Source organism: Oncorhynchus gorbuscha, linkage group LG16, assembly GCF_021184085.1.
Source record: "Oncorhynchus gorbuscha isolate QuinsamMale2020 ecotype Even-year linkage group LG16, OgorEven_v1.0, whole genome shotgun sequence".
Lineage (NCBI taxonomy): Eukaryota > Metazoa > Chordata > Actinopteri > Salmoniformes > Salmonidae > Oncorhynchus > Oncorhynchus gorbuscha.
This window is the reverse complement of record NC_060188.1, coordinates 37,806,666-37,826,711: the sequence shown is the minus strand read 5'-3', so window position 1 is coordinate 37,826,711 and position 20,046 is coordinate 37,806,666. Positions and strand designations below refer to the sequence as shown.

At 45.0% G+C, this 20,046-nt stretch overlaps 2 protein-coding genes across 2 annotated transcripts in view; one reads left to right on the top strand and one right to left on the bottom strand.

Moving 5' to 3' along the window:
• The first annotated feature begins 2,038 nt into the window (after positions 1–2,038).
• LOC124000606 (gastrotropin-like) lies at positions 2,039–3,163 on the top strand. Its single transcript, XM_046307111.1, has 3 exons — positions 2,039–2,198; positions 2,447–2,622; positions 3,101–3,163. Exons 1-3 carry the CDS (start codon positions 2,132–2,134, stop codon positions 3,113–3,115), a joined length of 258 nt encoding a protein of 85 aa, XP_046163067.1. The 5' UTR covers positions 2,039–2,131; the 3' UTR covers positions 3,116–3,163.
• A 5,599-nt stretch (positions 3,164–8,762) lies between these two features.
• The window catches only part of ccnjl (cyclin J-like), a 37,850-nt gene continuing 26,566 nt past the window's right edge, over positions 8,763–20,046 (bottom strand). Inside the window, exons 4-6 of the mRNA XM_046303804.1 lie at positions 13,306–13,605; positions 11,368–11,527; positions 8,763–10,728 (exon numbers count right to left, since the gene is read on the bottom strand). Of these exons, the coding sequence (XP_046159760.1) occupies positions 10,242–10,728; positions 11,368–11,527; positions 13,306–13,605 (947 nt within the window). The 3' untranslated portion in view covers positions 8,763–10,241. The remainder of the gene's footprint in view (positions 10,729–11,367; positions 11,528–13,305; positions 13,606–20,046) is intronic.

Here is a 20,046-nt window from a genome sequence, read left to right as displayed (position 1 = left end):
TCAAGACATCAGTCAGGAAGTTAAAGCTTAGTCGTAAATGGGTCTTCCAAATGGACAATGACCCCAAGCAGTCTTCCAAAGTTGTGGCAAAATGGCTTAAGGACAACAAAGTCAAGGTATTGGAGTGGCCATCACAAAGCCCTGACCTCAATCCTGTAGAACACTTTACACTGTAGAGCACCATCTCTGTCAGGAGGAATGGGCCAAACTTCATCCAACTTGTTATGTGAAGCTTGTGAAAGGCTTCACAAGCTTGACTCAAGTTAAACCATTTGAAGGCAATGCTACCAAATACTAATTGAGTATATGTAAACTTCTGACCCACTGGGAATGTGATGAAAGAAGTAAAAGCTTAAATAAATCATTATCTCTACTCTTATTATGACATTTCACATTCTTAAAATAAAGTGGTGATCCTAACTGACCTAAGACAGCAAATGTTTACTATGATTAAATGTCAGTAATTGTGAAAAACTGAGTTTAAATGTATTTGGCTAAGATGTATGTAAACTTACAACTTCAACTGTAAGTTATTCAAGTATGTCAACACGTATGGCACCATCTCATCAAGCATGTCTAGAATATTTACTGTGACTTTCTGCCCATGCCATAAGCACTGCATAGCTCATCCACTGGATTGTGTAATTTAGCTGAAAATACAGAGTGTACAAAACATTAAGAACACCTTTCTAATATTGAGTTGGACCGGATTGAGTTGCACCCAGGTTGACTCCAATGCTTCACAGATTTGTGTCAAGTTGGCTGGATGTCCTTTGGGTGGTGGACCATTCTTGATACACGTGGAAACTGTTGACTGTGAAAAACCCAGCAGCGTTGCAGTTCTTGAGACAAACCAATGTGCCTGGTACTTACTACCATACCATGTTCAAAGGCACTTCAATATTTTGTCTTTCCCATTCAACCTCTGAATGGCACACATACACAATCCATATTTCAATTGTCTCAATCCTTATTTCCCTTCTTCTACACTGACTGACGTGGATTTAACAAGTGACATCAATAAGGGATCATAGCATTCACCTTGTCAGTCTGTCATGGAAAGAGCAGGTGTTCATAATGTTTTGTACACTCAGTGTAATTTCATAGTTAATCACATCGAGATTTGGAGCTACAAGAAATGCAAAAGTGTGAGATGTATTCAGTCTTGTGGCTTGCATTTTGAAAAGGCACACTCTTTAGTAGAGGTTCTTGGATGAGCAGTGGGGTTTAACCCTTATGACTTTAAGGGTATTGACCTGCATGTGTCCCTTCCTCGCCAACGACTTTTGAATTTAAAAACGCGCTGATATAAAAATGTGTTGTGTGTATTTCTGCATAGTTTTTGGCAAGTGCTGGGACTTGCACTGAGTAGCATCTAAAAATAGGAGCCGTAGGAAGTTTGATGTACAAGTGGAACACTGAATTTGTGGGCGTGTGTGTATGTGTGTTTCCGATGTGCTTGAACAGACTGTCCACCCCTGACGATTATCCCTGGTGTTTTGGCGGTGGGGTAACGAGCTTACTGTCCTCCATGAGCTGATATTGTTTGCTGCCAAGTTCTATGTCTGGTCTCATCATAGGATCTTTGGTCAAGGGTGGAAAATGCAGAGTAATGCTCTGTAGCTGTCATAGAGATCATGGCAACACTCCTAATGGATAACTAAACAGACAAGGAGAAGCTGTTGTTGATTCAGAACCTGTGTCATGTATGGCAGCCTTAGGTCCCCGACTGAGGCAGACTGTAAACTCACCATGTAATTCACTGTTGACTAACAAATTAAAGGAGGGATTGTATGGTCCAATCATGTCTTCTGTTCTGAGGGCATTTTGGTCCTCTATGTTGCTATTGATGTAGTATTGAAATACTGTTAATAATCAGGTGTTTTTTTCCCCCAGATACAGTAGTAGATTATGTGCCAAAGGTGAGTGACCCCATGGTCACCAACTCTCTGATGGCACCATAAAAGTTTATGGCGTAGTGATGTACCCATTGTAATGAAAGAAGGGCGGAGATGGTTGCCATGTCTATTTAAAGAGGGACAGGTTGTCACTCAGTACCTGACTCTTCCCTGCTGGTCTTGGAACTGCTTCTCCCTCTCCTACTCTACCTCTCCTTTGCTTTCTGTACACCATGGCCTTCGCTGGAAAATGGGAAACTGAGTCCCAGGAAGGATACGATGAATTCTGCAAGCTCCTTGGTAAGACATTTATTCAAGTTCAATAACCACCTTTATAAAGTAATAGTACGCCTATGAAAGTATTTGTCTTGACATCTTGAATTCAATTGGTTTATGCAATATATTGAAATGGATGTATTCACATCACTGCACATTCAATGGGGATTAGCAGTAGTAGTATAGACAAACTACGGTGCTCGGACATGAGAATATGATTCACAATTGCCTCATTACCCCTAGTCTAACTACATATTTTCTTGTAATCCAAGGCATCCCTGATGACATCGTTGAGAAGGGTCGTGACTACAAGCTCATTACTGAGGTGGTGCAGAACGGCAATGTGTTCTCATGGTCCCAGCTCTATCCCACAAACAAGACCATCAGCAACAAGTTTGTCATTGACCAGGAATGTGACATGGAGTCTATTGGAGGGAAAACGTTCAAGGTAAAAATCTCTATGATGTGTCATACAACGTTCAGTCAGTTCAGATCAGGAATTAATTTTAAAATAAATCCTATCCTGGTGTCTGTTGTGTAAGCTTCTGTAATATAGTACTTCAGACAAAAGTCTCATATAGTCACTGTAGTAAAAAATTGTCTAGGGGGCTCCCGAGTGGTGCAGCGGTCTAAGGCACTGCATCTCAGTGCTAGAGGCATCACTACAGACACCCTGGTTCAAATCCAGGCTGTATCCCAACCAGCCTTGATTGGGAGTCCCGTAGGGCACCGCGTCATTGAAAATAAGAGTTTGTTTTTAACTGACTTGCCTTGTTAAATATAGGTTCAATTAATATTTATAATAGGGGAACTCAGATGCATTTATTGTAATCTAGAATCTAGATGAAACGAACAAATTGTTGGTTTAATGTTACGTTCCCCAGTTTATGTGTTGTAGTTTGTGTATTTGCATGTGTTTATTTCAGGAAATGGCTTCCTGAAATCCCTCAAGCAGCTGATTGGTCGACTCCATGGCTAATTGGAGAGCTGACCCCGCCCCCTCGTCAAGACACAGCTGTCTCCAATTACCCATTCATTCTGAAGCTATATAAATGCCAGTGTTCTGTTCAGGAGGGAGAGATTTGCTGGGAGGTCATTGCAGAGATTTTGCTAGAGGTTGATTTTGCTGGTAGTTGGTATGTTTTGTGAGTTTGTTGCTCAGATAGAGCTTATTTGATGTCCTTTGTTTCTTAGTTTGTTTGTGAAATTGTTTAATATTCTGTTTCATTTGTTCCCAGGGGGAGAAGGGGAAGGCACCTAGGGAGTGCTTAGGCAAGAGGCCCGCGGGCATACATACATACCCGTAGCATATTCGCTGTCTAGGCACACTAGGTAAGACCTGGGCGGACCACCCCCTGTATTTTGAGGCACCAGGTGGTGCTAAATTAGGTAAATAGTGGGTAGGCAGGTAAGATAGGGGGGGGGCTTTGAGATTTATTTTCTTTGCTTTGGTTCCGTCCAGCCCCTTTTCCCCATATTACCGTTTAAAAGAATAAAGTCCTTGTAAACGGTACCACATTCTGCCTGTTGTCATTCTTACTTGCACCTACAGTCCATACCTTTTTCACTTCTCGGAGAGTTTAGTTGTAGCAGGGTGTTGCGTTCCCTCTTCATAGAGGCGTGCGTAACTTTAACAAATTATAGTATGAATAAATAGCATTTGTGACCATCCATTTCAGGCCACAGTTACAATGGAGGGGGGCAAGCTGAGCACAAAATTCCCCAACTACCACCACACATCTGAAATCAGCGGAGGAAAGTTGATTGAGGTAAGTAAAAGTGGCACTTTGCAGAAGACTGTGTATATTAGAGGGGAGAAGAAAAAATACATTTTGGCAAGTTCAAGTAATGTTTTGTGTATTTTTTCCCCCATTTACATTTAAGTCATTTAGCAGACGCTCTTATCCAGAGCGACTTACAAAGTGCATTCACCTTATGACATCCAGTGGAACAGCCACTTTACAATAGTGCATCTAAATCTTTTAAGGGGGGTAGAAGGATTACTTTATCCTATCCTAGGTATTCCTTAAAGAGGTGGGGTTTCAGGTGTCTCCGGAAGGTGGTGATTGACTCCGCTGTCCTGGCGTCGTGAGGGAGTTTGTTCCACCATTGGGGGCCAGAGCAGCGAACAGTTTTGACTGGGCTGAGCGGGAACTGTGCCATGTAAGCAGGCCAGAGGTGGATGAACGCAGTGCCCTTGTTTGGGTGTAGGGCCTGATCAGAGCCTGGAGGTACTGAGGTGCCGTTCCCCTCACAGCTCCGTAGGCAAGCACCATGGTCTTGTAGCGGATGCGAGCTTCAACTGGAAGCCAGTGGAGAGAGCGGAGGAGCGGGGTGACGTGAGAGAACTTGGGAAGGTTGAACACCAGACGGGCTGCGGCGTTCTGGATGAGTTGTAGGGGTTTAATGGCACAGGCAGGGAGCCCAGCCAACAGCGAGTTGCAGTAATCCAGACGGGAGATGACAAGTGCCTGGATTAGGACCTGCGCCGCTTCCTGTGTGAGGCAGGGTCGTACTCTGCGGATGTTGTAGAGCATGAACCTACAGGAACGGGCCACCGCCTTGATGTTAGTTGAGAACGACAGGGTGTTGTCCAGGATCACGCCAAGTTTCTTAGCGCTCTGGGAGGAGGACACAATGGAGTTGTCAACCGTGATGGCGAGATCATGGAACGGGCAGTCCTTCCCCGGGAGGAAGAGTAGCTCCGTCTTGCCGAGGTTCAGCTTGAGGTGGTGATCAGTCATCCACACTGATATGTCTGCCAGACATGCAGAGATGCGATTCGCCACCTGGTCATCAGAAGGGGGAAAGGAGAAGATTAATTGTGTGTCGTCTGCATAGCAATGATAGGAGAGACCATGTGAGGTTATGACAGAGCCAAGTGACTTGGTGTATAGCGAGAATAGGAGAGGGCCTAGAACAGAGCCCTGGGGGACACCAGTGGTGAGAGCGCGTGGTGAGGAGACAGATTCTCGCCACGCCACCTGGTAGGAGCGACCTGTCAGGTAGGACGCAATCCAAGTGTGGGCCGCGCCGGAGATGCCCAACTCGGAGAGGGTGGAGAGGAGGATCTGATGGTTCACAGTATCGAAGGCAGCCGATAGGTCTAGAAGGATGAGAGCAGAGGAGAGAGAGTTAGCTTTAGCAGTGCGGAGCGCCTCCGTGATACAGAGAAGAGCAGTCTCAGTTGAATGACTAGTCTTGAAACCTGACTGATTTGGATCAAGAAGGTCATTCTGAGAGAGATAGCGGGAGAGCTGGCCAAGGACGGCACGTTCAAGAGTTTTGGAGAGAAAAGAAAGAAGGGATACTGGTCTGTAGTTGTTGACATCTGAGGGATCGAGTGTAGGTTTTTTCAGAAGGGGTGCAACTCTCCCCCTGCTTAGACCTCAATCGCGGGCTCAGTCGTGCTGAAAAGAACCAGCAAGAAGATCTAAACACATTGTGACTGTGCCATTAGCAAAAAAACAAACGGAATAATGAGTAAATAAAGTAAGACTGCTTAGCCAACCTGCTGCCTTGGTCTTTGTGTCTCTCCTATGCTTGATGACGTTTGCCACATAATGGTAAAGGAAAACCTCTTGACAAATGTCACTACATTTATTATGGGACAACCATTGGGTAGGGTTGGGGGCAGGCAATCTATCTTTAAACACAACATAATTCAGTAGCAACTTTAATAAAAGGTTGAAAGAATAGTTTTCAAGAGTTTGCTAGAAAGATTCATACCCTATAACATCAAGATTAAGCAGTGTGTAGAATATAATCTGGAAACCAGTTGGTTTTACCATTTCCACCATGATAGATGTACATTGTTAGGTTTTAGGATTAAACATTAACAAGCAAACAACAGGTTTGTGTGCCACACTCTCTTAGGATGTTCATGCATACTGAGTTTAGAGCAATTAAGTTCTCTGGGATAGTTACAAAACAATAGACAGATGAGGGGATGTCTGGGGTGAATGAGTGTTCCCCTCTCTTTGTAACCAGCCAGCCCCTCCCCTCTCTGCTTTGTAAACAAAGCTAGCAAGAATGATCCATTACAAACCCCCCTTGCCTATTCTAGAGTCCCCACGTCCCACCTCCTGGGACTGCCTTCAGTACCCCCCCTACCGATCCGTCCAAAGAAGGAGAGGCTACTACAACCTCCCTTTCCTATCATTGGATTATAAATATATTTTCCTCCCACGGTTTTTCACTAATGAAAAATGTACAACTTCATGATCTGTGAAGTGAATGAATACAGGACACAAAGGATGTTACAAAACATCTCAGAAATCCTCTAAAAATTATGATGTCCATTTCTGAAAAAGAAAAGAGGGGGTCAAGTGTGAGTGTTAGATTTCTAAAGGCAAATGTTATTATATTGCATGGCTTGTACTTATTTTGTCTTTCAGCTGTGGTTTGTATTTTGAGAGACTTACATGTTTAATTTGCAATGATTACTTAGTTTCTTTACACTTTGCAAGACCTACAGTATCAATAGTCTCCAGTTTCTTAACTATTGGTTTAGTGGCAAAGGGAGGGTAGAAATTAGGGATAGGGTTCTCCTCCATTGTCTTGAGGTCTGTAGAGGAAGGGAGATTCAGGGGAGGCTGGGGAGGGGGTTAGTGGTAGAGGGTGGAGCTCCTCTTCCCCCGTTGAATAGCTTTTCATGTGCAATGAATTGAGACATTCATATTAAACTATTCCCCCTGGGGGAATGCTAATCGACTTCAAAGGCTTGCTATACAGATCTACAGGATATTCTCTACAAACATGAAAAACAAAGGGTGAAGAAACAATCATGTCAGTCTGGCTTTTGTAAACTGTTTTATTTGCAACTCATTTGACAGAGCAAACACCGATTCCCCTTCGCCAATATGTGCTTCTCCTGCACAAATGCACATAGCTGTTATTGATCCATCAGGGTAGATGTAGTTGGTCCATTTGGATTTCAAGAGTTGATGCTTCTAGGTGGTTGCAATGTGCAACATTTTCATTCAGGTAAAGAAATCCACTGCCTTTCCAAGCAGTTAACAAGTACTACAAAGCATTTGCAAAAAAAAAAGAAAGTGTGCTTTAAAACAACACAATAAGATGGCGGTGTGATTGAAAGTAGTCTTAAATAAAATGACCAATCAGTAGCCTACATATCACACAAGATAGATTGGTCTTTGATGGTGCATTGAGCTCTTCATATATTCCAACATAAAACAACAAAAAAGTTACAGGTAGAGTCAGTGATATGACGTAAACAGCATAGTGGATACATTTCCCGCGACTACTAGGAGCGTTGAAGAGCAAGGCTCAACTTCTCTGCTGTTTTGGTCCCGTAGCTACCACGCTGTAACAGTATGAAGCAAACCCGTGCACATGTGCAGATACTGTGAGGGGAAAAAACGGTGCGGAGAAAAAAAAGAACTGGACAAAAAATTATTAAATGTGTACATCAAATATTAAAGTCAGCTAAATGTACATACATTTGATATAATGAAAAAAGTAGCAAATAATAAACATAGGTATCACTACATATTGAGGTAGGTAAAAGTTAAGGTATGCAAGAGAGACCCAGTAGACTACAGGGCCATGGCCTCTTCATGCCCTCTGTAAGCAGTAGGGGAAGCAGATAGGCATCGTGGTTAGGATGTGATCAGTGGAAAATATTTAATTACTCCATCAAACCCGAGCTATTCCGGGTACTGGACCCACATGTACTTGGCCATCGGTAACAGCATGTCTGGCCAGCCTGGATTTAGATGTCAAGGCAGCATCATGACTCATGACACAGACATCAAGCTCATATTCCATATAAGCCTGAGTCATACAGTTGTGGCCAAAAGTTTTGAGAATGACACAAATCTTAATATTCACAAAGTTTTCTGCTTCAGTGTCTTCAGATATTTTTGTCAGACAGTTACTATGGAATACTGAAGTATAATTACAAGCATTTCATTAGTGCCAAAGGCTTTTATTGACAATTACATGAAGTTGATGCAAAGAGTCAATATTTGCAGTGTTGACCCTTCTTTTTCAAGACCTCTGCAATCCACCTTGGCATGCTGTCAATTAACTTCTGGGCCACGTGGCAGCCCATTCTTGCATAATCAATGCTTGGAGTTTGTCAGAATTTGTGTGTTTTTGTTTGTCCACCCTCTTGAGAATTGACCACAAGTTCTCAATGGGATTAAAATCTGTGGAGTTTCCTGGCCATGGACCCAAAATATCAATGTTTTGTTCCCGAGCCACTTAGTTATCACTTTTGCCTTATGGCAAGGTGCTCCATCATGCTGGAAAAGGTATTGTTCGTCAGCAAACTGTTCCTGGATGGTTGGGAGAAGTTGCTCTCGGAGGATGTGTTGGTACCATTCTTTATTCATGGCTGTGTTCTTCAGCAAAATTGTGAGTGAGCCCACTCTCTTGGCTGAGAATCAATCCCACACATGAATGGTCTCAGGATGCTTTACTGTTGGCATGACACAGGACTGATGGTAGCGCTCACCTTGTCTTCTCCGGACAAGCTTTTATCCGGATGCCTCAAACAATCGGAAAGGGGATTCATCAGAGAAAATGACTTTACCCCAGTCCTCAGCAGTCCAATCCCTGTACCATTTGCAGAATATCAGTCTTTCCCTGATGTTTTCCTGGAGAGAAGTGGCTTCTTTGCTGCCCTTCTTGACACCAGGCTATCTTCCAAAAGTCTTTGCCTCACTGTGCGTGCAGATTGTGTATAGATCGATTTATTTTTCGATACATTTTAGAATAAGACTAACGTAACAAAATGTGGACAAAGTCAAGGGGTGTGAATACTTTCCGAATGCACTTTATGCAGCTGTTCTATCGCACGTGCAATGGTGTCCGGTGGGGGGGTTGTTGTTTGCAGTAACTTCTTTATTGTATTTTCACAAAACAGACGTGGCAGTTTCACCCTTAAGGGTCCCAGCTTTAAAGGTCAACTATACTTTTGCTGATTTAGGATAAATGTTTGGTGGCACTCTTTACATCTGATCAAGCATGGTCCATTTTACAGGTACAGTAAATTACAGTAAAATTACACAAATAGCAACCCCCCTGGAGAATGAGGAAGGACATCGGTAGTAGTATGACCAGATGAAAATGTCAGCGGTACTGAACTACAAGCTATATAAGCCTTCCCAACGTGATCCTGGTGTCATTAACTGCTCAAGGTCCTTGTGACAAGGACAGCAACAGTAGCTGTTCCAGTGAGGGTTGTGTGACTGTCCTGGGTTTCAGTCAGACATACAGATGAAATGGTACCAGTCAGGATAATTTACATTAACTGAGGAGAAAGCATGGCTTTGCCCCCCTGGGGTCTAGCTAGTAAAGCATCACTTCTTCCCCTGTGGTTTGATGTGCTGAGAGGATGGATGTGGCTGTTCCCCTGGGAACCATGGCTCCATCTGCTTCCAGAGGCACCAGAAAGGCAAAACAAGATTGAGACTACTCTACACCAGCCAAGGCCAAAGATGGACCAGAAATCATAGCAAGGCATCTCCTACCTTACAATACACACTGTTTTTACCCAGTAGAAAAAAGAAAGAAAACACAACATCAAAAAAGAAATTCATTTACACAGCTGTTTAAATACATATTCTTTCAAGTAATACTTCAAACCCTGAAATGATATAGTTCATGTAAATAATACCAAGGACAGACCACTTTTCACTGATCATAAAGTCATAATTTTGTTTAAAGCAGCAGCATTGAAAGATAATAGTATATAAAAAAAAACAGCAGTCCCACATTGAGAGAACTGATTTGGAAGCAGGGGCTCCACACAACCACAGTTGATAGCAGAATCACAGTGGCTAAACCAGCCTCACAATCTCAGTATAGAGCAAGCAGTCACGTGAAGGGAACAGTATGAACTGTATGTAATCAGCTCATCACAAAGTGTCTAATTTCAAATAGGTAGGGCTTTTGTTAGGTCAATATTATGACCTCAGCAACATCTGCATTGACATTGCTTCTTTGTTTTGGTTTCCTTTGTCCCCAGTGGATGAGGTCAGAATGGATGGAGGAGGACACTGACTGCCCCAGGTTCTGTTTGTCCTCCCTCTCCTGGCGTCACCTGTCGAAGCAGCCCGCTGTGTAGGTGTGATGGGAGCCCAGGTAGCCTCCCCCGTACGACAGGGGGAGGCAGTGACGGGGCTCTGCAGCAAGAGACACTTGCATGGAGATGGGTCCCTGCAGGGGCAGGGAGGAGTGCAGCCCTGAGGCTAAGCTGGGGTAGGAGGGGAAGACTCCCTGAGAAACCGACCCTGAGAGGAGCCCTCTCTGGTGGGCCTGGAGGTAGTCGCGAGACCCAACAGGGCCCAGAGTCGGAGACTCACCTAGCATGTGCAGCTGGGAAAGGGGAGTAGAGTGCTGGGTGAGCTGCTGCTGGTATCCACCTGTCTGGAAGAGCAGCTGCTGAGAGGTAGACAAGGGCTGTTTCATGGTGGAGACAGAGACTGTGGAGGTTGAGGGAAGGGCCTGGGGTTGGAGAGGACTCTGGACAGACGGAGAGTTGGACTTGGATTTGTTGGCTTGTTTCACATCGTTGTCATGGGCACTAGAGGGAGAAAAACAGTGAAATTTATGACTTAATGACGTTTAGCTGATGGACATAAACAACATACAGAGGTAATAACTAAGGGTCAATGGTAATGACAGTATGAAAAAGCTGTAGAACTTCAACCTCAAATTGCATTAAAATGGAGGAAAGGGGCATACATGGGAAGCCACAGTTTAGAAATGGCAGAGGATAAACTAAGTGTAAGCAGATGTCAGTAAACATTGGGTGTATTCATTAGTCAGATTCGGTAGTAAAATGTTTTGTCTGTTCAGGGCTCCAGACTAACATTTTCCCAATTTCTGCAGTTGGTGGCACCCAACAACAAAAAGTTTTAGCAGCGTCACACAACAGAATACATTTTAGTCATCATCATGTAAAGTCATTATAAAGTAATTCACAATAGATGACATATAGCATGTCAAAATAGGACTCCAGAACTTTCAGATTGTTTTGTTTAATAGAGATGAATTGGCCTTCCTCTTTATGTGCACAAATATTATACATAGCCCTAAGTCAATTGGCGCTTCTTCACTCCCCGATGAAGTGTAAACTCAAAACAGGTGACTCGGAATCCGACTAATGACCAGATGAATGTGTGTGTACAGCACATTATGTAAAGCAGAAGTGGAGTCTTACAGCAGCATGAGCTCGATGCAGGGGGTGAGGGGCTCCCAGGAGTATCCGGTGAGCAGGTGGAGAACGGTGGTCCAGCTTGGGGTGATCTGGAGACAGATGCGGGACGCCGCAATGCAGGCTGCCGCCACCTGGGACGGTCGGAAGCCGAGGAAGGCATGGTCTGAGACGCACAAACACAGAGATCATCAGTCTCACTCATTTACTCAACAACGAATGGCCCCACCATAGAGAGCAATTGTCTTGCCCATAAGACCACCCACTGCAGTCACTTTATGGACTTCCATTCTTGGGCACTCCTAATCAGGGCTGTTGCGGTGACCGTAATTGTGATGATCAATTTGAAGAAAGAAATTCAACAACAGGTTGAAACTGAGTGGAAAAACATGGTCGATGTGGATGTTGTTTGAAATCCTAACACAACGAAATGGACAGCGCTTTCTAAGGTGATGATTCATTCAAACACCCAGATGTATATTAAAGCTTATGCATAGGCCTATATATGAGCCCAAGCCCGAACAAAAAAACTGAATTAAAATAATGATTGTGCCATTATACAATACATAGCCTACCGCATACTACGCTACGCATATTACACATTGCAGAAAAACATAAAACTGATGTGTCTTTGGTACATAATTGGTCTAGCTAGCCTATACGAGCACACAAAAGGCCTGTCAAACGTTTAATGAAATATGTTTAGTTGTGAAAAGATGTTACTATCGATGTTCCCAAACATATTTCACTTGGTTTCCCAAATTAAGCTCTGGGTAGCTGCAGGAACAGGGTTGGAGAGCCCATGGCATACAGAGTTTGGGCGAAATATCATCTGTCGCGCAGTGAGAGAGTGCTCCTCAAAACAGTGGATGATGCATGGAGTGAAATAAGTGTTCTTATGAGCCCAGACATTTCTATAATCCTGTGTGAAAGCAAGAGTTTTGTTGATCCCAGTTGTTACTATACGTATTTCTCAGCTTTATTATTATTATTTTTTTTACATATTAGTAAAGACAAGATTAAATTGAGAATAGTCTGACAGGTGAAAATATGATCACTTAATGAGAGAACAGTGTGTGAAGCCTGAGGCAAGGAACACAGCGCAAGCTCTTTTTTTTTTTTGGCGACTTTCTCAAATCATCAACAGCCTACAGTCACATCATGCAGCCCATATACGTTTTGATTTCGAAGGCATTCCAAGGGATCTATCATTCACAACTGAAGTTGCCAAATAACTAAGGTATCGGACCTGTTTTGAATGATCACTTTTACGCTCAACATAGCCACTTCATATGCACCCTCACTCCGGAATTGTAAAAATATCCTTTCTATTTTATTCAGCTAAGTTCAATTATATTCTTACATTTACATTTACATTTAAGTCATTTAGCAGACGCTCTTATCCAGAGCGACTTACAAATTGGTGCATTCACCTTATGACATCCAGTGGAACAACCACTTTACAATAGTGCATCTAAATCTTTAAGGGGGGAAGGGGGGGTGAGAAGGATTACTTTATCCTATCCTAGGTATTCTTCTTACTATAAAATCATATAAAGTCATGGAACGGGACTTGTAAGCATATCTTGTCAGCTAAATGAACACAGCATTGAGCATTGCAAGATAACATAGGCCTACAGTAGGCCAACTCTTATTCTATTCTTCTGAAATACATTTACTTCGTATCATAATGTTCTTTCAGATCTGCCTAAAACAAATAATGGATTTAATGTGAGGGTGTATATTGAATTGATATATACTTTTCAAAAATGTGGATATTCCAACGGCGCGCAGCAGTGGCTTGTATACGTGGAGGTCTGGAAATGCTAAACGTGTCTGTTAATTAACGGTCAACAACCGTGAGACCGGCAGTCTTTTGCATGACAATAACCAGCTGACAAAATGTCATGACTGCCACAGCCCTACTCCCAATCTCATCCTCACCTTGCAGTGAGACTTCCAGGAAGTAGTGTGTGTACTTGTCCATGAAGGCTTTGGTCTTACTGAGGGAGGAGAGGGGCCAGCCGTTGTGCAGTTCTCCCTCCTGTACAGCGGCATGGAGGTAGTAGTCTATGAAGTGTGCAGGCGTGGGCATACACAAGTTCCAGCCAAACGTCTCTAAGAGGAGCAGCTCCATCTTTACCAGGTCCTTCCTGCTCAGTGACAGGTTCAGGCTACACATGAAGCCCAGAGAGTTTAGCTGCTCCAGCTTTGGTACACGGTCCTCCTTCTCTTCAAACTTACCTGGAGGGGAGATGGTGTTACAGTGAGTGAAAATTGAACACATTTTGTAGATGGAGTGATTTTGTTTGTGAAGAGTGCTTATAGATGTATAATTCATAACTTATAATAAACTGGGGTTTTTCGAGAACTGAATGTTGATTGGCTGAAAGCCGTAGTATAATCAGATCGTATACTATGGGTAGTTTTACTGCTCTAACTACATTGGTAAGCAGTTTCCAATAGCAATAAGGCACCTCTGGGATTTGCGGTATATTGTCAACATTCACCGGCTAAGGACATTATCCAGGCACTCTGCGTTGCGTCGTACATAAGAACAGCCCTTAGCCGTGGTATATTGGACATGTACTACATCCCCTCGAGCCTTATTGCTTAAATAATACACATTCTATTCAAACAAAAATAAGCATGCCCCATTAAAAGCATGCCCCAATGTAGAACTAACAGATATAGCCCTTGGTTCACTTCAGACTTGACTGCCCTTGACCAGCACAAAATCATCCTGTGGCGTTCTGCATTAGCATCGAATAGCTCCCGCAACTTTTCAGGTAAGTCAGAAACCAATATACTCAGACAGTTAGGAAAGCTAAGGCTAGATTTTTCAAACAGAAATTTGCATCCTGTAGAAATAATTCCAAAACGTTGAGACACTAAAGTCCATGGAGAACAAGAGCACCTCCTCCCAGCTGCCCACTGCACTGAGGCAAGGAAACACAGTCTCCACCGATAAATCTACGATAATCGATCATTTCAATAAGCATTTTTCTACCGCTGGCCATGCTTTCCACCTGGCTACCCCTAACCGGGCCAACAGCTCTGCACCCCCCTGCAGCAACTCACCCAAGCCCCCTCCCCCTCGCTTCTCCTTCACCAAAATCCAGACAGCTGGTGTTCTGAAAGAGCTGCAAAATCTGGATTCCTACAAATCAGCTGAGCTAGACAATCTGGACCCTCTCTTTCTAAAATTATCCACCGAAATTGTTGCAACCCCTATTACTAGCTTGTTAAACCTATCTTTCGTATCGTCTGAGATCCCCAAAGATTGGAAAGCTGCCGCTGTCATCCCCCTCTTCAAAGGGGAAGACACTCTAGACCCAAACTTTTATAGACCTACAGTGGGGCAAAAAAGTATTTAGTCAGCCACCAATTGTGAAAGTTCTTCGACTTAAAAAAATGAGAGAGGCCTGTAATTTTCATCATAGGTACACTTCAACTATGACAGACATAATGAGAAAAAAAATCCAGAAAATCAACATTGTAGGATTTTTTATGAATTTATTTGCAAATTATGTTGGAAAATAAGTATTTGGTCAATAACAAAAGTTTATCTCAAGATGACACCATTCTGTATTCTTCTTGCCCTTCTTTCGACACTGTTGTTAACAAACCTCCAGGGGAGCTTCAATGCCATATAACACTCCTTCCGTGGCCTCCAACTGCTCTTAAATGCTAGTAAAACTAAATGAATGCTCTTCAACCGATTACTGCCCGCACCCTCCCACCTGTCTAGCATCACTACTCTGGACGGTTCTGACTTACAATATGTGGACAACTACAAATACCTAGGTGTCTGGTTAGACTGTAAACTCTCCTTCCAGACTCACATTAAGCATCTACAATCCAAAATTAAATCTAGAATTTACATTTACATTTAAGTCATTTAGCAGACGCTCTTATCCAGAGCGACTTACAAATTGGTGCATTCACCTTATGACATCCAGTGGAACAGCCACTTTACAATAGTGCATCTAAATCTTTTAAGGGGGGGGGGTGAGAAGGATTACTTTATCCTATCCTAGGTATTCCTTAAAGAGGTGGGGTTTCAGGTGTCTCCGGAAGGTGGTGATTGACTCCGCTGTCCTGGCGTCGTGAGGGCGTTTGTTCCACCATTGGGGGGCCAGAGCAGCGAACAGTTTTGACTGGGCTGAGCGGGAACTGTACTTCCTCAGTGGTAGGGAGGCGAGCAGGCCAGAGGTGGATGAACGCAGTGCCCTTGTTTGGGTGTAGGGCCTGATCAGAGCCTGGAAGTACTGAGGTGCCGTTCCCCTCACAGCTCCGTAGGCAAGCACCATGGTCTTGTAGCGGATGCGAGCTTCAACTGGAAGCCAGTGGAGAGAGCGGAGGAGCGGGGTGACGTGAGAGAACTTGGGAAGGTTGAACACCAGACGGGCTGCGGCGTTCTGGATGAGTTGTAGGGGTTTAATGGCACAGGCAGGGAGCCCAGCCAACAGCGAGTTGCAGTAATCCAGACGGGAGATGACAAGTGCCTGGATTAGGACCTGCGCCGCTTCCTGTGTGAGGCAGGGTCGTACTCTGCGGATGTTGTAGAGCATGAACCTACAGGAACGGGCCACCGCCGTGATGTTAGTTGAGAACGACAGGGTGTTGTCCAGGATCACGCCAAGGTTCTTAGCGCTCTGGGAGGAGGACACAATGGAGTTGTCAACCGTGATGGCGAGATCATGGAACGGGCAGTCCTTCCCCGGGAGGAAGAGCAGCTCCGTCTTGCCGAGGTTCAGCTTGAGGTGGTGATCCGTCATCCACACTGATATGTCTGCCAGACATGCAGAGATGCGATTCGCCACCTGGTCATCAGAAGGGGAAAGGAGAAGATTAATTGTGTGTCGTCTGCATAGCAATGATAGGAGAGACCATGTGAGGTTATGACAGAGCCAAGTGACTTGGTGTATAGGGAGAATAGGAGAGGGCCTAGAACAGAGCCCTGGGGGACACCAGTGGTGAGAGCGCGTGGTGAGGAGACAGATTCTCGCCACGCCACCTGGTAGGAGCGACCTGTCAGGTAGGACGCAATCCAAGCGTGGGCCGCGCCGGAGATGCCCAACTCGGAGAGGGTGGAGAGGAGGATCTGATGGTTCACAGTATCGAATGCAGCCGATAGGTCTAGAAGGATGAGAGCAGAGGAGAGAGAGTTAGCTTTAGCAGTGCGGAGCGCCTCCGTGATACAGAGAAGAGCAGTCTCAGTTGAATGACTAGTCTTGAAACCTGACTGATTTGGATCAAGAAGGTCATTCTGAGAGAGATAGCGGGAGAGCTGGCCAAGGACGGCACGTTCAAGAGTTTTGGAGAGAAAAGAAAGAAGGGATACTGGTCTGTAGTTGTTGACATCGGAGGGATCGAGTGTAGGTTTTTTCAGAAGGGGTGCAACTCTCGCTCTCTTGAAGACGGAAGGGACGTAGCCAGCGGTCAGGGATGAGTTGATGAGCGAGGTGAGAAGGTCACCGGAAATGGTCTGGAGAAGAGAGGAGGGGATATGGTCAAGCGGGCAGGTTGTTGGGCGGCCGGCCGTCACAAGACGCGAGATTTCATCTGGATAGAGAGGGGAGAAAGAGGTCAGAGCACAGGGTAGGGCAGTGTGAGCAGAACCAGCGGTGTCGTTTGACTTAGCAAACGAGGATCGGATGTCGTCGACCTTCTTTTCAAAATGGTTGACGAAGTCATCTGCAGAGAGGGAGGAGGGGGGAGGGGGATTCAGGAGGGAGGGGAAGGTGGCAAAGAGCTTCCTAGGGTTAGAGGCAGATGCTTGGAATTTAGAGTGGTAGAAAGTGGCTTTAGCAGCAGAGACAGAGGAGGAAAATGTAGAGAGGAGGGAGTGAAAGGATGCCAGGTCCGCAGGGAGGTGAGTTTTCCTCCATTTCCGCTCGGCTGCCCGGAGCCCTGTTCTGTGAGCTCGCAATGAGTCGTCGAGCCACGGAGCGGGAGGGGAGGACCGAGCTGGCCTGGAGGATAGGGGACATAGAGAGTCAAAGGTTGCAGAAAGGGAGGAGAGGAGGGTTGAGGAGGCAGAATCAGGAGATAGGTTGGAGAAGGTTTGAGCAGAGGGAAGAGATGATAGGATGGAAGAGGAGAGAGTAGCGGGGGAGAGAGAGCGAAGGTTGGGACGGCGCGATACCATCCGAGTAGGGGCAGTGTGGGAAGTGTTGGATGAGAGCGAGAGGGAAAAGGATACAAGGTAGTGGTCGGAGACTTGGAGGGGAGTTGCAATGAGGTTAGTGGAAGAACCGCATCTAGTAAAGATGAGGTCGAGCGTATTGCCTGCCTTGTGAGTAGGGGGGGGAAAGGTGAGATGGTGAGGTCAAAAGAGGAGAGGAGTGGAAAGAAGGAGGCAGAGAGGAATGAGTCAAAGGTAGACGCGGGGAGGTTAAAGTCGCCCAGAACTGTGAGAGGTGAGCCGTCCTCAGGAAAGGAGCTTATCAAGGCATCAAGCTCATTGATGAACTCTCCGAGGGAACCTGGAGGGCGATAAATGATAAGGATGTTAAGCTTGAAAGGGCTGGTAACTGTGACAGCATGGAATTCAAAGGAGGCGATAGACAGATGGGTAAGGGGAGAAAGAGAGAATGACCACTTGGGAGAGATGAGGATCCCGGTGCCACCACCCCGCTGACCAGAAGCTCTCGGGGTGTGCGAGAACACGTGGGCGGACGAAGAGAGAGCAGTAGGAGTAGCAGTGTTGTCTGTGGTGATCCATGTTTCCGTCAGTGCCAAGAAGTCGAGGGACTGGAGGGAGGCATAGGCTGAGATGAACTCTGCCTTGTTGGCCGCAGATCGGCAGTTCCAGAGGCTACCGGAGACCTGGAACTCCACGTGGGTCGTGCGCGCTGGGACCACCAGATTAGGGTGGCCGCGGCCACGAGGTGTGGAGCGTTTGTATGGTCTGTGCAGAGAGGAGAGAACAGGGATAGACAGACACATAGTTGACAGGCTACAGAAGAGGATACGCTAATGCAAAGGAGATTGGAATGACAAGTGGACTACACGTCTCGAATGTTCAGAAAGTTAAGCTTACGTAGCAAGAATCTTATTGACTAAAATTATTAAAATGATACAGTACTGCTGAAGTAGGCTAGCTGGCAGTGGCTGCGTTGTTGACTTTGTAGGCTAGCTGGCAGTGGCTGCGTTGTTGACACTACACTAGTCAAGTCGTTCCGTTGAGTGTAATAGTTTCTACAGTGCTGCTATTCGGGGGCTAGCTGGCTAGCTAGCAGTGTTGTTTATGTTACGTTGCATTAAAAGAACGACAATAGCTGGCTAGCTAAGCTAGAAAGTCGCTCTAGACTACACAATTATCTTTGATACAAAGACGGCTATGTAGCTAGCTATGAAGCTAGCTACGATCAAACAAATCAAACTGTTGTACTGTAATGAAATGAAGTGAAAATGTGATACTACCTGTGGAGCGAAGCGGAATGCGACCGGGTTGTTCTATTCGGAAGACGTTGGCTAGCTAGAATCAGCTTCCTATTTCGCAACAAAGCCCACTTCACTCATGCTGCCAAACATACCCTCGTAAAACTGACTATCCTACCGATCCTTGACTTTAGCGATGTCATTTATAAAATAGCCTCCAACACTCTACTCAGCAAACTGGATGTAGTCTATCACAGTGCCATCCGTTTTGTCACCAATGCCCCATATACTACCCACCACTGCGTCCTGTATGCTCTTGTTGGCTGGCCCTCACTAGATATTCGTTGCCAGACCCACTGGCTCCAGGTCATCTATAAGTCTTTGCTAGGTAAAGCCCCACCTTATCTCAGCTCACTGGTCACCATAGCAACACCCACCCATAGCACGTGCTCCAGCAGGTATATTTCACTGGTCATCCCCAAAGCCAGCTCCTTCTTTGGCCGCCTTTCCTTCCAGTTCTCTGCTGCCAATGACTGGAACAAATTGCAAACATCACTGAAGCTGGAGTCTTATATCTCCCTCTCTAACTTTAAGCGTCAGCTGTCAGAGCAGCTTACTGATCACTGTACCTGTACACAGCCAATCTGTAAATAGCCCACCCAACTACCTCATCCCCATTTTATTTATCCTCTTGCTCCTTTGCACTCCAGTATCTCTGTTTGCATATCATCATCTGCATATCTATCACTCCAGTGTTAATGTTCAATTGTAATTATTTCACCTCTATGGCCTATTTATTGCCGTACCTCCCTACATTTGTACACACTGTACATAGATTTTTCTATCGTGTTATTGACTGTACGTTTGTTTATGCGCAACTCTGTCTTGTTGTTTATCGCACTGCTTTGTTTTATCTTGTCCAGGTCGCAGTTGTAAATGACAACTTAACTGGCCCGCCTGATTAAATAAAAGGTGAAACAAAATACACTGCTCAAAAAAATAAAAGGGAACACTTAAACAACACAATGTAACTCCAAGTCAATCACACTGTCCACTTAGGAAGCAACACTGATTGACAATAAATTTCACATGCTGTTGTGCAAATGGAATAGACAACAGGTGGAAATTATAGGCATTTAGCAAGACACCCCCAATAAAGGAGTGGTTCTGCAGGTGGTGACCAGACAACTTCTCAGTTCCTATGCTTCCTGGCTGATGTTTTGGTCACTTTTGAATGCTGGCGGTGCTTTCACTCTCGTGGTAGCATGAGACTGAGTCTACAACCCACACAAGTGT

Excerpts from the sequence above, each read along its gene's own strand:
- LOC124000606 (XM_046307111.1), top strand. The coding sequence starts at position 2,132 with ATGGCCTTCGCTGGAAAATGGGAAACTGAGTCCCAGGAAGGATACGAT. Across the intron at positions 2,199-2,446 it reads TGAATTCTGCAAGCTCCTTG|GCATCCCTGATGACATCGTT; the intron begins GTAAGACATTTA and ends TTGTAATCCAAG.